Here is a 19,089-nt window from a genome sequence, read left to right as displayed (position 1 = left end):
TTGCCAAGCAGTGCCATGTCCGCACCTGGGATCCGAACTGGCAAACCCCAGGCTGCCGAAGCAGAACATGTGAATTTAACCGCTGCACCACTGGGCCGGCCCCACATTTTCTCTTGATTTTTTTTTGGGGGGGTGAGGAAGATTGTCCCTGAGCTAACATCTGTGTCAATCTTCTGATATTTCGTATGTGGGCCACCACCACAGCATGGCTTGATGAGTGGTGCATAGGTCCGCGCCCAGGATCCAAACCTGCAAACCCCACACTGCCAAAGCAGAGCACATGAACTTAACCACTACACCACCAAGCCAGCCCCTCTGTTTTAACCATTAATGATAACAATCTTTGTTTTTATCAAGCATAGTTCTTTGAAGAACCAAAATTATTTTTGAACTTGTTATGACATGCTTATGAAAGAGGAAGAGGGCAGAAGTTGATGGTAATTTCTGATGAAGGTACTATAAATAGCTAACATGTGGCATATTCCTTCCATAATGAATGGTTCCTCTAAAATGAATGGACAATTTAAAAAAATCCACTTCAATATCTTGCTACTAGTTTTCACTTTACAAAAACCAAGAAGTGCTTTATGGTGGTAAAAAGTCTAGATTATTATCATCAAAATTTTAATTCCCCTTATATATTTACTTACAATAAGTACATGCAAGAATTGAGAGGGATATTGATCATGTTCTATTTTAGTCAGCAGATGCTCATTCCCCACTCTGGAGCATTCATCAAAAAATCTAACTGTTTTTTAAAATGAAAAGGAAACAGGCACCTAAATATGCAAACTCTTTACAAAGGTGTCCTCTATGCTCAGATAGTAGTGAACACTTTATTCTTAGTTGAGTGTGGAGCTGATGGAACTGAGCCACAGTGACATTTGTGACTAGAAGGGAAGATGGAAATGATTCCATTAACCTAGAGTGCTGTGACATATGGTAATCATAGGTGGTAGAAGAGCTGTGTTGGACAAGGGTAGAAGTAAGCCATGTGGCACAGACATTATCAATTACCACACATGGTAACCATGCTGACACAATGTATCTCCTCCAGAAAGGAAACGATTTGGGCATATGAAGCAGTTTGCTGCCTCATGAAAGAGTGATCTATAAATGACATATCTGGCACCAATACAGCACACGTGGTTTCCAGTAATTCTGCAAGTTGAGGACTATTAAGATTTGATGAACCTCCATATACCTAAATAACTGTACAATACATTGCCGTTATTTGCACAAAGGCAGCAAATCAAAATATCTATGCAAAATAAACTTGGGTCCTTCATGTATAAAACTATTTTTAAAAGTGTCACATAAAATCCCGGAATTTCACATCTCTGTAAAGAATAATTTCATGACTCTTTAAGGTATAAAACCTATAGGCATGGGCAAAAGTTCAAGGTTAGATCTAAGCTGTACTGGGAGATGGAATTACAATTATTTGTTCCAAGTATCAGCAAAAATATTGAATTTGAATGGAACATGATGAAAACCATGTTTTAAGAAAATTTAGAGCCAGCCCTGATGGCCTAGTGGTTAAAGTTCAGCACTCTCACTGCTTCAGTGGCCAGGGTTTGTTTCTGGTCACGGAACCACACCACCCATCTGCCAGTTACCATGTTGTGGCAGTGGCTCACACAGAAGAACTAGAAGGACTTAGAACCAGGATATGCAACCATGCTCTTGGTCTTTGGGGAGAGGAAAAAAAAAGAGGAAGATTGGCAACAGATGTTAGCTCAGGATGAATCTTTCCCTGTGGAGAAAAAAAGGCGATTATTTTCAAGGTAACTTGAAAAAGAAAAAAGAAAATTTAATATACAAACATTCTTTCAGATGACTGCAGGGTGGATTAAAGAAGAGAGATTGAAGGCTGAAAGATAAGTTGGGGAATGGGAGATAGTGAGAGTACAGAGGAGAATAGCATCAGTGGGTATGAAGATGAACAGAAGAAACAAAAAGATTGTACAGGAAGATCTGAAATTCTAAGGAGAAACCTGAAGACACAACTTGGGAAGAGCTGGCAACTCACGAAAAGAGGCTCTCGAGTGGCTATTCTATCTACTGTTACATAACAAATACCTTAAAACTTAATGACTAAAACAAAAACCACTTTACAATATTTCACAGCTCTGTAGTTTGACTGGGCTCAGTTAGGTGGTTCTCACTTGCAGGTATCATGAGGTTGCAGTCAGATGGCAGTTTGTTGGGGATAGTCGTCTGAAGGTTCACTCACATTATACGTTTTTTCTTTTATATTGAAAAAAATTGAGTGGAAAAATGACTAATATGTAAATTGTTTTCAAGATATTAATTTGCATGTGTTGCCAAACTAGCAGTTGAGGCTAGTTGTTGACTGCAAGCTCAGCTGGGGCTGTCAACTGGAATGCCTACACATAATATATCCAATATGATGGCCTTAGGGTAATCAGATGTCTTACATGGTGGCTTAGGGTTCCAAGAGTGAGTGTTCCAGTGAATAAGACAGAAGGTGCATAGCCTTTTATGACCTGGTGTCATAAGTCAATAGCATTACTTCTGTAGTACTCAGTTGGTCAAAGCAGTAATAGGCCCATTCAGATTCAAGAAAAAGGGACATAACACACCCTACCTCCTGATGGCAGGAGTGTCAAAGAATTCATTTTAAAACTACCATAGTGACATTTATCTGCATGAATTTATGACAAAGATTAGCAATTTGAACTTGGTGGCCCAGGAATTTCAGTGTTCCATAACCTAAGTGTCCTTCAATGGATGAATGGATAAGGAAGTTGTGATATCTATATCTATATCTGCTATGTATATATGCTGAATGAAATAAATCAGACAAAGACAAATACAGTACTGTATGATCTCACTTATATGTGGAATCTAAAAAACAAACAAATTCATAGAAAAAGAGATCAGATTTGTGGTTACCAGAGGTGGGGGTAGGGGGTGATGACGGAGGGGGAATTGGAGAAAGGTGGTCAAAAGGCACAAACTTCCAGTTACAAGATAAATAAGTACTAGGGGTGTAAAGTACACTATGATGACTATAGTTAACACCACTGCATGATATATATGAAAGTTGTTAACAGAGTAAATCCTGAGAGTTCTCATCATAAGAAAAAAATTGTTTTTTCCTTTTTTGCTTTCTCTTTTTATTGTATCTATATGAGATAATGGATGCTAACTAAACTTGTAGTAATCACTTCAGAATATATGTAAGTCAAACCATTAGGCTGTACACTTTAAACTTATACAGTGAGGTATGTCAATTCTATCTCAATAAAACTGAGGGGAACAAAGAAATTTGAGTGTTTCAAACTTAATTCCATGGAGGGATATTAACTAACACTAACAAATCTCATAAGAAACTGATGTATAAAAATCACAATGACAACATATGAATTTACAGTGGAAACTATTACTTCCATGATCTGGCTATAACCAAAGTACCTTGGAAATCCAATTATAAACAGTCGATAATTGCTGTGCATGGAATCAGGTAAGAATTCATTATGATTCAAATATTTAGTAGCATCAACCTGAGATAGCCTGATGCAACCATTTCCACAATAAGCGTCAGGGATTAGGACCAATCTAAGGAGGACTCTCATTCCCTTCAACAGGGCTTGAGTGGTTACACCAAAGTTTGCTCCATTTTGATCCTCCTTTTTCTACCATAATGTATTGCTTACCAACACTTCCGATTGACGCCTTTTAAGAATATGGCCCCTTGCCATATTTTCTCAGGTTAGAGTTTCTATCTTCAGCCATATTGATAATTTATGCCAAATAATTCTTTGTTATGGGGGGCTATAATGCTCATTTAGGATATTTAGCAGCATACCTGACCTTTACCCACTAGATGCAGTGGCACCTGTCTCTAGAGTTGTGATGACCAAAATACCTCCACATTGCCAAATGTCCCCCGGGAGGCAAAATCATCCCAAATTGAGAACCACTTCATTAATATAAGTAAAAGCGTGGGCTTTGGAGTTAGACTTAATTTTTGAGTCCCTGATAGGCTGTTTCCTGATGGTATGACTTTAAGCAAGTCACAAATTACAATATACATTCCTTGTTTTTGGTTGCCCAGCAGCTATCCCCCTTTCCTAGCAGCATCTCAATCTCTTTGAGGAAATTACATCTCCTCCATTTGTAAGTAGTTTTGATAGTGTGTTAAAACCAGATTCCTGGCCTCCTCTTGCAAAAGCCAAAGGTCACCTAGAGAATTTTTCTCCCAGGTTATATCACATCCTGGGGTCAGATACTGACATAAGTTAGGTCAATAGAATACTTTCTCCCCTAATTTTGAATCTTGAACAAGAAATAAGGATAGATGAAGGGTGACAGTTCATTCATCTCAGTGGGCTTCCACCATGAGACCGTCCTATGGTCCCTGCTGTCTGGGGCTCTGGAACTAACTAGGTGCATTTCCAAGCTGGCTTCTTCCGCCTTCCTATTGTTTCTATAAGTTTTTGATATCTTTCCAATAATTCTTCTTAGTTTAAATTGCCAGTAAGTTTCCATTATTTACAACTGAAGAATCCTAACTAATAGAATAATAACTTCTCTGAGGATAAAAATACCTCCCCTCAACAAAGTTACTGAATGGGCTATTTATGAGAATACATATAAAGGACTTAGCACAGTCCCTGGCGTGTGGTAATCAGAGATAAGTGTTAGTTGCTATTAGTAAGAGGTCTTGAAGATTTTGTATTTTAACTCTGAGAGCAAATTTATTTCTCTAATTTCCAAGTTCTTGGAGTACAACTTGCTGACACTTGAGTGTGCTTCCTATAGAATTAATAATTTGGCAACTGATTAGATGTGTAGTCATTATGAGAGTAAGTCTTTGAGAAAAGTTCTGACATTAAGAGAAATTAAGTAGAAAAAGAAAATCAGTTTAGGGAAAAATAGGTTTGGTTTTATATACGTCAAGTATTTGATAGAACTGTGAAATGTTAATTAAAAATGGACTGCAGTGGGTTTGGAGCATGGGTGACAGAGCTTAATATTTTCATTTGGGACACAAAAAAGGATTAACATGACAACTGAAATAAGGAACTAGTATAATTCTTTCAAGGTTGGAGAGAAAAGTAGACATCCAAAGGAGTTCTTTCATTATAACAGAAGCCAGTCTGGCTGATTTGAACAAAAAAATTAATATTCGTTAAAAATAAATGAATCAAGAAGCCCCAAAATTCACGAAGGAAACTGTATTAGCTGTACTACTACTATATTCTACTAATTGTCCTCTACAGAACTTGCCATCAGAGTTTGGCCGATACAGGGATAGACTACAGTGGCATTTTTCATATAACTGCCTTCTGAGATATCTCTGAGTGCCCTTCAATCGGAGACCCTCAGTGAAATTCTAGACTCAACGCCATGGCTAACATCCAAATAAATTCCTGATGGAGAGATTTAAACATAAAGTAACACCTGTTGAAAGTTCTACAAGAAAAAAATGGGAGAATTTAATAATCATGGAGTGAAAAAGTCTAAATAGGACACAAAACTCAGAAACAAAAGAGAAAAACTGACTATATAAAAATCAGATTTCTACGAGGCAAAAAAAAAAAAAAAAAAGACAAACTGGGAAAAATATCTGCCATATCACAAAGGTCTAATACTTTCCGAAAGATGCAAAGAACTCTTACAGATTAATAAGACCAACCACCCAGTAAAAAATAGACAAAAAATATGAACAGCCAGTTGATAGAAAAGAAGATAGAGCAACTTGTGAGCAAATGAAAAGATGCTGACCTCACTTACAAAAAGATAAAAAAACAAGAAAACGTAATATCACTCTATGAGATGTCATTTTTATGAACTTATCAAATTGGCAAAAAAGATAAAATATTGTGTTGTCAAAGGCATGGAGAAACAACTACTTTCAAAATCACTAGTGGAGGTAAAAATTATGGTAGTCTTTCTGGAGGATGATATGGGCAACATCTATCAAAATTTTAAGTGCATAAGCACTCTAACCAATTCCTTATATCCTCACTAAAAATTTGATTAACCTAAATATCCATCAATAAAAGAATGATTAAATAATAATATATTCGTATAATGGAAAATCACACAGCAATTTTTAATTGAGAAAATTCTATATGTACCACTACAAAAATAGGGAATAGATTTGGGTGTTGAAGTTTTGGGTTAAGATTGGGTGTTGAAGAAAAAATATGTTTACATTTTAGATACAGGGAATAGCTCTGGAAGGTCACACAAGAAACTGGTAATGACGGTTGCCTCACAAAAATGAACTGAGTGACTAAGGGACAGAGGAGGAAAGAAAACTTACTTTTCAATGAATTTTAAATCTTGTGCAAACATTACTTAGTAAAAAAAAATTTAATTAAAAAACAAATAAAGAACAAAGACGAGAAAAATATTTTTTCTCTTGAAGAACTAATGATAAGAACTATACTTCCTATCATTAGACCAAGAGAGTTATATAACCATTTGTTTTTTCTCTTTGCCTTGGTTTACATGACTTCTTACTACAAATTCTCTTTACTTTGCTACTTCACTTTTGCCTTTTATCTGTGTTAATTTTTTTATTTTGAAAGTAGGTAGGACATAACGTCCATGAGTACTTAAGCCCTTCTGAGTGAACGTAACTTCCATATTCTCGTAAAATAAGATACACATAAAATCACTATCACAGTAATAGTGTGCTTAAAAACTCACATCTTACTACACATGAGAGTCAAATGGATAGCCGAAACACAAAAAGGCCTATGTTAATGGTGAACTAAGTCTGAAAACAGGCAAGGGAATATACTGCGGTCAAAAATACACGAAATCTTGTCAACACGTTTTATGCCAAAATCAGTTCTGAGGGAGCAAAATGTTCTGTAAATTTTAACAGTAACAGTAAATTTAGGCACTGACGTTAACTAAAAATACATATTATGAACAGGCAGCCTCTCTTCTGCAACTCAATGTTTTTTTTAAAGCAATAGAACATTTTAACATTATGTCTCAAAACTGAAATGCAATGTATTGGAATGGAAACCCTCGTATTATTGATTTTGAAATTTAAAAAATGTGTAAATGTCACTCTATTCCACATTTCCAGTATTATTCATTTACAGTGAATATTTAATAATGCCTCTACAAAAGCAGAAACCACAAAATTGCGACCAATGAATTTAGCAATCATTTAGTCCCATCTTGTTATTATAAACAAGGGAAAGGCATGAGAAAATAAAGGTGCCAAAATTGACATGGCTTATTACGTCTCAGCTGGAATTAGAAGGCAGGTCTTCTGACTTTAGTCCTATGTTCTTTCTACCACATTATACTGTAATTTTATCACTGGTAAATAATTGTAAACATTTTAGTAAGAAATTATTAATAAAAATAAAATAGGGTAATTAGAAAATAAAAATAGCTGACCTAAGAAATTAAAATAAATCTACTAGGGATAACATTTAAGCTATTAGGAACAGCTTGAAAATATTCCAAAGAAAAATCAACTGGCCCAAATTTGATAATAAAAGTCAATAAAAGTTTCAGAAAACGAAAAAGTGTTACTCATATAAATTTATAAACCATTAAACACTATTAGAAACAACCCAAATGTCCATCAGCAGATGAATGGATAAACAAAATATGGTGTATTATTCAGCCATAAAAATCACTGAAATTCTTAGACATGCTACAACATGGATGAACCTTGAAGACATTAAGGTAAGTGAAATAAACCAGACATAAAAGGGAAAATATTGTATGTTTCCACTTATAAGAAATATACGGCTGGCCCAGTGGCACAGCAGTTAAGTTCGCATGTTCCGCGTTGGCGGCCCAGGGTTTGCCTGTTTGGATCCCGGGTGCGGACGTGGCACCGCTTGGCAAGCCATGCTGTGGCAGGTGTCCCACATATAAAGTAGAGGAAGATGGGCATGGATGTGACCTCAGGGCCAGTCTTCCTCAGCAAAAAGAGGAGGATTGGCAGCAGATGTTAGCTCAGGGCTAATCTTCCTTAAAAAAATAAATAAATAAAATAAAAATTTTAAAAAATGGTTAAAATGGCAAATTTTATATCTATTTTGTCACAATTTTAAAAGAGTAAAGAAAAAAACCACTAGTAAATTATATATTCATTTTATAATAAAAATTGCTCAGAAACACCATTCTATGCATGACCAAATAGTAGTCTTATCTGACCATTTGAAAAACAGAATTTATTCTAAATCTTACTTGAAATATTTATTTATTTGACAAGTAGTTGTTAAACGTGTATATGTTAGGCATTAGATGGATGGATGGATACATGGACGGAAAGAACAAAAGCAGACAGGCCAGCCTATCTTGTCTACCTTACAGAGTGGCTAGACAGATCAAATTAAATGATGTAAAAATGTTTCAAAATCATAAGGCACTATATGAGTATGTTTTAAGCTGTATGTCCCCAAAATTGAACCTAAAAGTCATAATACTCTGGGAAAAAAATACACCTTCAATAAGGGGTAAAATGTTTGTAAACCCAAGAAAGAATTAGTTTAAAAAATTATCTGCAAGTTTGAAAAATTTGAGATTTATATATTAGTTAAAGGTATTGGTGGGATGATCTTTAAGGTTTCCTCAAGCAATAAAAGTGTATAATCATTGCATTTGACACCTTAAGCCTGTATCCTAAAAATAAACAAAGACAAGCCCAGGGGGCCAGCCTGTGGCCAAGAGGTTAAGTTCGCTTGCTCTGCCCTCTGCTTCAACGGCCCAGGGTTTCACCGGTTCGGATCCTGGGCGCAGACATAGCACCACTCATCAGGCCACGCTGAGGTGGTGTCCCACATAGCTCAACTAGAAGGACCTACAATTAGAATACACAACTATGTACTGGGGGGCTAAAAAAGACTAAAAAGGTGGAAATAAAGTTTCAGTTCCTGATTGTTTAAAAAAAAAAGCCCCAAATCCTGAGTTAGATCATCTGAGCTTTTAATTCTATACCTTAATATTTTTATATTTTTAGTAACTTATTTGGAATCAAATTGATTTTCCAAGCACATCAGAGTGTAAAGGATTTCTCAAAGCAGAGCAAATTTTGAATTGCTAGTATTTGTTTACTCTTCCCAGAATGAATATTTTTAAAGTAACCTATATTAATGGCCTGTGCTGTACTAACTGTGGCCAGGGCATTGTAAAACATGGAACTGACATAAAAAACACCGTGGAAATAAACGTTTTTTGTGTGCAAATATATTTATGTGTATAAATGAATTACCAAAAACGGTGATCACAGCAATGACATGAAAAGAGTAAAAGCCAATATACATCTTTTGTATTTACCACACTGTCTAACCCCAGGATAAAAGATGGATTTAATTCCTGGTTGGCCAGGAGATGAGACTTTAACTAATTTACTGATAGGATTACGTAGCAAACTCATATGAACTGTTGGATGACAGATATTCTATCATACCATGAGTTAAAACCAAGTAACAGAAAAGACTGGAAAAAAAAGTTTATACTTTAGTAAGTATACTATACTTGCTATCGTATACTATATATACTTACAGTACACTTACTAGAGTATAAACTTTTTATATTCTACCACATATTTTGTAATTAAGAAAATAATACTCCTTGAAAAATAAACCTTTCCAAAAGCTAAGAACTACTTTCTCATATCCTTTCTTTTCCTTCAGTCTCATAAATGAGAAAGACCGTCTATGAAGACAGTTAAAAAATGGTAACAAGTCTGTCCCGGTGCTTTTCAAACTTTAATGTGCATATGAATCATCCAAGGATCATTATTTCTTGAATCATGTTACCACATGATTTGAGGGGCTGAATAATGGCTCCCCAAAGATATTTACAACCTGATCCTTGGAATTTGTGAGTGCTAATTTATATGCCAAAAGGGACTTTGCAGATGTGATTAAATTAAGAACCTTGAGATGGGGAGATTATCTTGGATTATCTGACTGGGCCCTAAACGTAATCGCAAGTGTCCTTATGAGAGGGAGGCAGGAGGACACAGAGTGAGAAAAAGGCGATGCAAACAGAGAAAGAAAGAGACTGGAAGATGCTACACTGATGTCTCTGAAGATGGGTTATGAGCCAAGGAATACAGGCAGCCTCTAGAAACTAGAAAAGGCAAGGAAATAGATTTTGCCCTAGACCCTACAGAAGGAATGCAGGCTTGTGGCACCTTGATTTTAGCCCTGTAAAACTGATTTCAGACTTGTGTTCTTTTAAGCCACTAAATGTGTTGTAATTTATTACAGCAGCGATAGGAAATACAAATCATAATTTCAATTTCTTTAAAAAGGAATTTACACTATTACAGTGTTTATAACAAAAAATATAATAATAACTAAAACTCCAAAAAGAAATTTAAAAATTATGCACAATCACTAAAAACTATCATAGAAAAATTTTAACTATGCAGAGCACATGAGGATATATTAGGATTTTTAAAAAGCAGGTTACAATATAATTTTGAAAAATTTTACATGTACATATTTTAGGTTTCTTATAGTGCTACGGACTGAACTGTCTTCCCAGAATTTATATGTCAAAGTCCTAACCTCCAACATGACTATATTTGGAGATAGAGCTTTTAGGAGGCAATCAAGGTTATTTGAGGTCATAAGAGCAGGGCCCTCATGATAGGATTAGTGCCCTTAAAAGAAGAGGTGCCTGAGAGCTTGCTTGCTCACACTCTCAATCTCTCTCCCTGTCATGTAAGAACACGCCAGAAGGCAGTAGCCATCTGCAAGCCAGGAGGAAAACTCTCACCAGAAACCAACTATGCTAGCACCTTGATCTTAGACTTCTAGCCTCCAGAACTGTGAGAAAATAAAGTTCTTTTAAGCCACCCAATCTATGGTATTTTGCTATGACAGCACAAGCTACTACAGATTTTAGTACTGAGAAGTGGGTACTACTGTAAGGAATACCTAAAAATGTGGAAGAGACTTTAGAGCTGGGTAGTGGATGGAGGCCAGAAGAGTTTATGGATGTTAAGGGGGATTCTGGTGAGGTCTCAGATGAAAATGAGGAACACGTTATTGGAAACTGGAAGAAAGGTGATCCTTGTTATAAAATGGCAAAGAACTTGGCTGAACTGCTTTCTAGTGTTTTGTGGAAGACGGAACATGTAAGTGATGGAACTGGATATTTAGCTGAGGTTTATAAGCAAAGCATTGATGGAGTGGCTTGGTTCCTCCTGCTTACAGTAAAATGCAAAATGAGAGATATGAATTGAAGAAGGAATTGTTAAGCAAAAAGGAACCAGAAACTGAAGGTTTGGAAAATTCTCAGCCTATCCACATTGAAAAAATTAGATAGCTGCTCTGAAGAGAACACCCAGTGTGTGCCTAGACCATCACTCTATAAATAATTTATGGGATTATATGAGCAGAAACAATGACAGTTTGAACTGATGGGGATGGAGACGGGACAAAATGAAGGCAGGATGTTGGACTTCTTGAATGTGACAGGACTGGATATAGCTATTTTGCAGTAAACACGCTATTCTTTAAGAAAAGTGAGAAAAACTCTTCAGGAAAAAGCAAAAAATGAGGGGCCAGCCGGGGCTGTAGTGGTTAAGTTCGCATGTTCCGATTCAGCGGCCCGGGGTTTGCCAGTTCAGATCCTGGGTGTGGACCTATGTACCGCTTGTCAAGCCATGCTGTGGCAGGCGTCCCACATATAAAGTAGAGGAAGATGGGCATGGATGTTAGCTCAGGGCCTATCTTCCTTAGCAAAAAGAGGAGGATTGGCAGATGTTAGCACAGGGCTAATCTTCCTCTAAAAAAAAAAAACAAAAAGAAAAAAAAGAAAGAAAAAAGTGAAAAATGACCCTGAAGGTGATTCAGGGGTCATCAGGACTATGCCTCAGTTTCAACAGACCAGATGGCCTCTGCCAGAGGCCATGAGGGGCAGGACCTCCCAGCAGACCCTGGGAGTAGGTCTCCTGCCTAGAGCTGTAGGGGGTGATGCTGACACTCCAGTGGGCCTGGAAGGCAGAGTATCAAACCAAAGAGGATTATTGTCAAGCCTTAAGATTTAACGGAATTTGCCTTGCTAAGTTTTGGACTTGCTTGGGACCCATCAATCTTTTCTTCCATCTGATTTCTCCCTTTTAGATTGGGAATGTCTGTCCTACCACTGTCTCACCATCGTATTTTGGAAACACTTTGGTTTCACAGGTTCACGGATGAAGAGGAATTATGCCTCAGAAAGAATTGTACCTTAATCTCACCCCATATATGATTTAAAGGATATTTAAATGAGACTTTGAACTTCAGAATTGATGCTGGAATGAGTTAAGACTTTAGGGGCTGTGGGGATGGAATGAACATATTTTGCATGTGAGAAGGACATGAATTTTGAGGGGTCAGGAGCAGAATGCTATGGAGAGAATTATGTCCTCCCCAAAATTCACATGTTGAAACCCTAACCTCCAATATGACTGACTGTATTTGGCAATAGGGCTTTTAGGAGGTAAATAATGTTAAATGAGGTCATAAAGGTGGAATCCTAATCTGATAGGATTGGGGCTTTATAAAATGAAGAGAGAAAGATCTCTCTCTCCATGTGCATCCACTGAGGAAAGGCCTTCTGAGCACACAGCAAGAAGGCAGCTGTCTGCAAGCAAAAAAGAGAACCTTCACCAGAACCAGACCATGCTGGCACACTCATCTCAGACTTCTAGCCTCTAATACTGTGAGAAAACTCTGTTGTTTAAGTCTATGGTATTTTGTTATTGCAGTCCATGCAGACTAAGATTTAAGTGTATATTATAACTCAAAAAATAAATTCTTTTTGGGGCTGGCCCCGTGGCCGAGTGGTTGGGTTCGAGCGCTCTGCTGCAGGCGGCCCAGTGTTTCGTCGGTTCGAATCCTGGGCGCGGACATGGCACTGCTCGTCAGACCACGCTGAGGCAGCGTCTCACATGCCACAACTAGAGGAACCCACAATGAAGAATACACAACTATGTACCGGGGGCTTTGGGGAGAAAAAGGAAAAAAAAAAATAAAATCTTTAAATAAATAAATAAATAAATAAATTCTTTTCAGCAATAGCAACAACTTTGGAAGGCTATGGTATGTAAATTTTATTGAAAAAGAGTCACATACAAAAAAACTTTATATTCAGGGACAGTTCTTTAAAGTACAGCGTTCTAACACTTAATAAAATGATATTCTACAATATCTTATGCCTGGTAACACTGATATTTATCACTTACGACTCCTCCCTCTCTTGATGTTATGATCTGAGCAAATAGAATATAAAATGATGGGTAATTTTTTATAATGACTGCATTAATTATAATAAAAATATATACCTTAAAGCCCTCAAAAATAAAATAGTTAGGGACCAGCCCTGTGGCCAAGTGGTTGGGTTCATGTGCTCCACTTCAGTGGCCCAGGGTTTTGCTGGTTCGGATCCTGGGTGCGGACATGGCACCGCTAATCAGGCCATGCTGAGGCAGCGTCACACATAGCAGAACCAGAAGGACCTACGACTAGAATATACAACTATGTACTGGGGGGCTTTGGGGAGAAGAAGAAAAAAAATTTTTAATAAAATAAAATAAAAATAAAGTAGTTACAATCAGTCATCCTAAACTAGTCATTTGAAATTATTCCTACATAATTAGGGTGACCATATGCCTGATTTGCCCGGGACAGGCCCAGTTTATGTCCACTGTCCTTGTATAATTGTTAACAGTACCCACTTTCACTCTCAAAAAAGCCCTGACCAACTATGGTTATTCTATGTATAGTAAATTACAGAATAATTATGTGTTTAAAATTTTATAAATTTTAGTGTTCAATCTGAGACAGGAAATACCACCACTAAAATCTGGAAAATATGCCTGTCACAGTATACAATATTAAGTTACTTAAATAATTTTCTTCTACTGGGAATCAAAGTAAATTCTATGAATGAACTGAGAGGTTACTAAGAAGAACCAGGTAGGGGCCAGCCCCATGGCAGAGTGGTTAAGTTTGCGTGCTCTGCTTCAGCGGGCCAGTGTTTCACCAGTTCGGATCTTGGGTGAGGACCCAGCACCACTCATCAGGCCATGCTAAGGCAGCGTCCCACATAGCAGAGCCAGAACAACTTACAACTAGAAGATACAACTATGTACTGGGGGACTTTGGGGAGAAGAAAAAAAAAAGAAGTGGCAACAGATGTTAGCTCAGGTGCCAATCTTTAAAAATAAAAAAGAACCAGGTGCCAAAACATTCTTAGATGATTTCGAAACAATTCAAGAATCCAAATTTTAAACTTATTCAAGCAATATTGAGATTATTAAAGGAAAAGGTCAATACACCTTATTTCAAAAATGTAGAAACAACTAACTGTGAGCTTATCAACTTGACTATTCTGGAAGATAAATGTTCCAGACAATTTCTTGATGGGGTAACAGCTCCAAAGTCCCTCCTTTAACATTAAAAAATAACATAAATAATAAACAAATAGCTTAGATTTTAGGATTGGGATCACTAAAACCAGACTGGTCAACTAAAATTTGTATACTACCCATAAAACTGAATATAATGACATGCTGACTCATGGTGCTAGCCTTTCTTTATAATAGTAAAAACGGGTCATTTTTAAGAATTATCAAAGCTATATTTAAAGAGGAGAATAAAATAGGAATGTGAAAAATATCTTTTCTTCCTAGCAATTTCTGGGCAATTAGCAAAAGAGGGAGGAAACAAAAGTCTGAATAGTAAATTCATATTGGCCACATGAGATAAGCATAATACAATACCTGTATCATCTCTACTGAATGATACTAAAAATGAAAACAGGGCAAAATTTAATTATAGAACACGGCTTTAGAAAAACTCTTTCATAACATCATATTCATTAAGTATTTTTCCCACTCATTTCATATATTCCTGATTCATTCATGCCATAGTGTGTATTTATATTTTAATAAGTCTACTACTTGTATACATTTATCTCACAGCATCAATACATTTGTATACTTTGAGACTAGTCTTTGGATTCCTGTTCTTCCTCTGATTCTCGTGACCGTTTTCGGTAATTCAATGAACCTTCTGTTTGCAATGAACATGAAGTAGCAACAACAGCATCTCTAAATCCTTGAGGCTGCAAGATGAAAAAATATACAAGTATGCTTTTAGAACATCTAAAATAATGATTGGTTTTCTAATATTTTAAAGTAATTAATAGGAGAGCTACTTTATTCTCAGGATAGAAGTTATCAACCACTGTGCCTAAAGAGGATAAACCTCATCGATAGGTATCCAGGTCAGGGCTGCAGTGGAGTATTTTATATCTAGAGTATTTTACATCTATTTGTTTATACATACACATACACACACACAGAAATAACATTGTGTTATAAAAACGTTCTCTAAAAGACAATCCTAACAAACTTTATGGTGGCTCTACTGGAAGAGCTGAAAGGAAGTAACATGTACTAATTACTTAAGGGCTCTTTACAAATTTATTTTCACAATTAAATACTCTAAAGTTTTCCAATTAAATGTACCTGGAGAGTGCAAAAACTAAGTAGATAATTCAGTTTCAGAATCTCTATTTCTGTTTTTGTCCTTAAAAAAAGAGATGCCAAGAATATATTTGGTTTGACACTATTGATAAATATGTGTATTTCAGCCAAAAATGTCTGTTCTAATGATGCAAAATTACAGAAAAAATTAACATTTTAAAGCGAGATATATTTGGTGGCCACAATAGATCTGTAATATCTACAGACCAAAATGAGTAACGTTGGTATTTTTTCTTTTCTGAAAATCTTTAACAACTTTCACTTTTAAAATCTTTAATATCCTGACATTACATATGGCATGGAACACACTACCCTACAAATAAGTATTTCCTCTGTTCTTAAGAATAAATTTCAGTCCAATTGTGACTAGAGTATTCTGTATATATACTACTATTTTGGGAATAACATTCTAAGTATCAAAAGCTGTCCTCAAATATGCTTGCTGCCTACAGAAGTTAACAAAGGCAATTTGTAAATGTTCTCTTCAGATAATTACTGCCCACCAACACCAAAATGCACTCTAATCAAATAATACTGACTGTGATTTGAAACAGTACTGCAGATTCCTTCTGGCTTGGTGATTTGTACAATGTTGCCAACCTGCTTAGAGAAAAAGAATAAATATACACAGACACATGATTGTAATTAATAAGTTCAGATGACTAATTTCATAATTTAAATTTATAGTTTTTTACTATAATTCTATTATTTGTTCTCTAAGGACAGAGAAAGCAAAGAAATATAGAAACCACTCCCTTCTAACAACAGCTATATGTATGCATGTAATAATATCAACAGAGTTCTTTACATAAATGAAATTTTAAAGCAACCTAAAAGTCCAATTCAAATAAATTATTTTATACATGACAAGATACTATTTATGCTTAAGTAAATAAAGTGGGAGAAAATATTTATGATAGAAAAATAATATATTAAGTAAAAGTTACACTGCATGATCCCACAAGTATGTATACACACATATGTAGAAAAATTACTAGAAGACTACAATAAAAAAGTTAAGTTGTCAATACAAGGTAAAGGTTGTTTTTTTGTTTATATCTTCCAAATTTTCTGCAGTAATTGTGTATTTTTTGTGTTCTAACATAAGTATTAAGATGATTTCTTGGAATATAAATGAGGAACACACACTCATATTATACTAATACAAACAAGCCAGGAAGACACATTCTTTCAAAATGATTATGTCCAGAAAAATCACTGTCATGACAGAACAAGGTCTGTTTAGGTAGGATTTTATTATGTACTCTACAAAGTAAATAATATAAAACTGAAAGCTGAAAGTAGTTGAGAAATAAAACTCCAAGCTCTTATTAGCTAAGTTCAAATACCATAACAGCAACAAATATAAGCAAAAACTTTTGAAGTGCCTTTTAAAATTACTTTAAAACTGACATAATTTATTCACAATAGCCAAAAGGTAGAAGGAACCCAAGTGTCTGACAGAAGAAGAGATAAACAAAATGTGGTATATACATACAAGGGAATATTATTCAGTCTTAAAAAGAAATTCTGACACACGCTACAATGAACCTGAAGACATTATGCTAAGTGAAACAAAGCCAGTCACAATAGGACAAATACTGTATGATTCCACCTACATGAGGTGCCTAGAGTAGTTAAATTCATAGAGACAGAAGGTAGAATGGTGGTTGCCAGAGGCTGGTTGGAGGGGAGAATGGTGAGCTAGTGTCTAATGGGTATGGAGTTTCAGTTTGGGAAGATGAAAAAGTTCTGGAGATGGTGGTGATGACTGCACAATAATGTAAAAGCACTTCATGCCACTCAACTGTACACTTTAAATGGTTAAAACGGTAAATTTAATGCTACGTATACTTTACCACAATTTTTAAAAACTCTAATATAATTGCAGAAAATGCAGATTCTAACTTAGAGGAAAATCACAGACTCCCAGAATTAAAAGGGTCATTTACTTACATATAATACAATGTTGATTTGTTTTGGAAGACAATTCAAAAAAGACATCTTGATTTATGACCCTTTTACTCTCTTAATTTTGAAATTGCTCCTCTGCTCTGGCACAAATCAAAAGAGAAGCAATCAGAGACCATGGTCCATTAGCTTCACGCTTTAGGTTTATACTTTCAGGATAAAAACAGTAGAAACTAAAATGTCATATATTTTATAATTATAACTATATACATAAATAAAACAACTGCTAAGTAATATGTAATACAAGAATAGTTGTGTTAGGGAGTGAGATTATACATTTTTATACTGCTTTAGGGTTGATATTCTATCTTTAATGCAAAATATAACAGAAAATAGGGGCATGGTGTATTTTAACCCACCTTACTAAAAAAAAAAATCACTCCCTTTTTTTGATTCAATAAAATAAAAATTAGCAAACTCTCTCAAAAACTAGTACCTAAATCACCCCATATCACCATATGGCCAAAAAGGTACCTAGTGCATCTGACTTTTCTGAGAAAATTATTAAAAAGTAACTAAGCTTTTAAGAAGCATTTACATGGTTATTAAGAATCCTAAAGTCAAATGGGCATTAAGCATTCAGGTTGAAAATCTTCCTCAAATTTATCAGTAAAAATAAAATTTTCTTATTTCATGTCTGCATCTTGAGAGATCTTTTTAAACAACAAACTAAACCAAAGAATCACTTGGCTCATGGCCCCAGCAGAGATGAAGCTTAACATATGGCTGAACTACATAGTTTGGGTCAGGAAGAAACAAGACAGAAGCACAATTTGTGCTCTAAAGCTGAGCACACATATGAAACATTGTGTGGGGGTGTTGATATATTACTCCACTCTACCACCAGATCTTCTTGGCAAAGAGTAGTATAATTCCGAACAATCTCGGCCTCATATTATCATGAATATGCAAATTGGAGGAAAACCCACACAATATACAAGACAGAGACAAAAGTTAATTCGTTTAGTAACAGTTGGAATGTTATTCCATCATTAGTCAAAGAGTAAAAATCAGGTGTTTCTGGTGAAGGATGGGGCATGAGGTAAGACACTTAGGTTAAATGTCAATATAAATTTGGCTAGTCAAGGTTTTTAGTTTTCTGCTCAAACTGGAAGTGTTCATTTTTATAACTATTTTCCCCTAGTATGAAGTTCTATTTCCATCCTTTCAAGATAAACTAAATTTTAAAACGCATACAAGATTTCATGCAACTTGAATGACTTAAAGGTATCCGGTTTCAAACAATGAAGAACAAAACTATTTTAATTCTATTAAATGAGGCCAACTTATTCTGATTATAACAAAGTATGCACATTCCTGACCATATATCTACAGACTGTGGAAAAAAAAGAAGTTTAGAGAAAAAGGATTTTACCAAAAAAGAGGATTAGAACTATACCTTTAGATCTGCTGGTAATCAATGAATACTAGAAACAGCAATTATAGGAGAAAAGGAATGGACTCTATTATAGAGTCAGCTATAAAATGTAGATACTACTACCTATTCCATAGAGTTATTTGGAAAATAAAATGAAATAATATATACAGACACAAACACATACACACACACACACACATATACACAAACACACACACAGTGCTTAGCA

At 35.5% G+C, this 19,089-nt stretch overlaps 1 protein-coding gene across 1 annotated transcript in view; it reads right to left on the bottom strand.

Annotated features, from left to right (window-relative positions):
* Positions 1 to 13,047: 13,047 nt before the first annotated feature.
* RAD51C (RAD51 paralog C) overlaps positions 13,048 to 19,089 on the bottom strand; it is a 30,999-nt gene continuing 24,957 nt past the window's right edge. Inside the window, exons 8-9 of the mRNA XM_001500643.7 lie at positions 16,051 to 16,111; positions 13,048 to 15,087 (exon numbers count right to left, since the gene is read on the bottom strand). Of these exons, the coding sequence (XP_001500693.6) occupies positions 14,971 to 15,087; positions 16,051 to 16,111 (178 nt within the window). The 3' untranslated portion in view covers positions 13,048 to 14,970. The remainder of the gene's footprint in view (positions 15,088 to 16,050; positions 16,112 to 19,089) is intronic.

This window comes from Equus caballus, chromosome 11, assembly GCF_041296265.1.
Source record: "Equus caballus isolate H_3958 breed thoroughbred chromosome 11, TB-T2T, whole genome shotgun sequence".
NCBI classification, from domain to species: Eukaryota; Metazoa; Chordata; class Mammalia; order Perissodactyla; family Equidae; genus Equus; species Equus caballus.
This window is presented reverse-complemented; position numbering and strand designations above follow the sequence as displayed.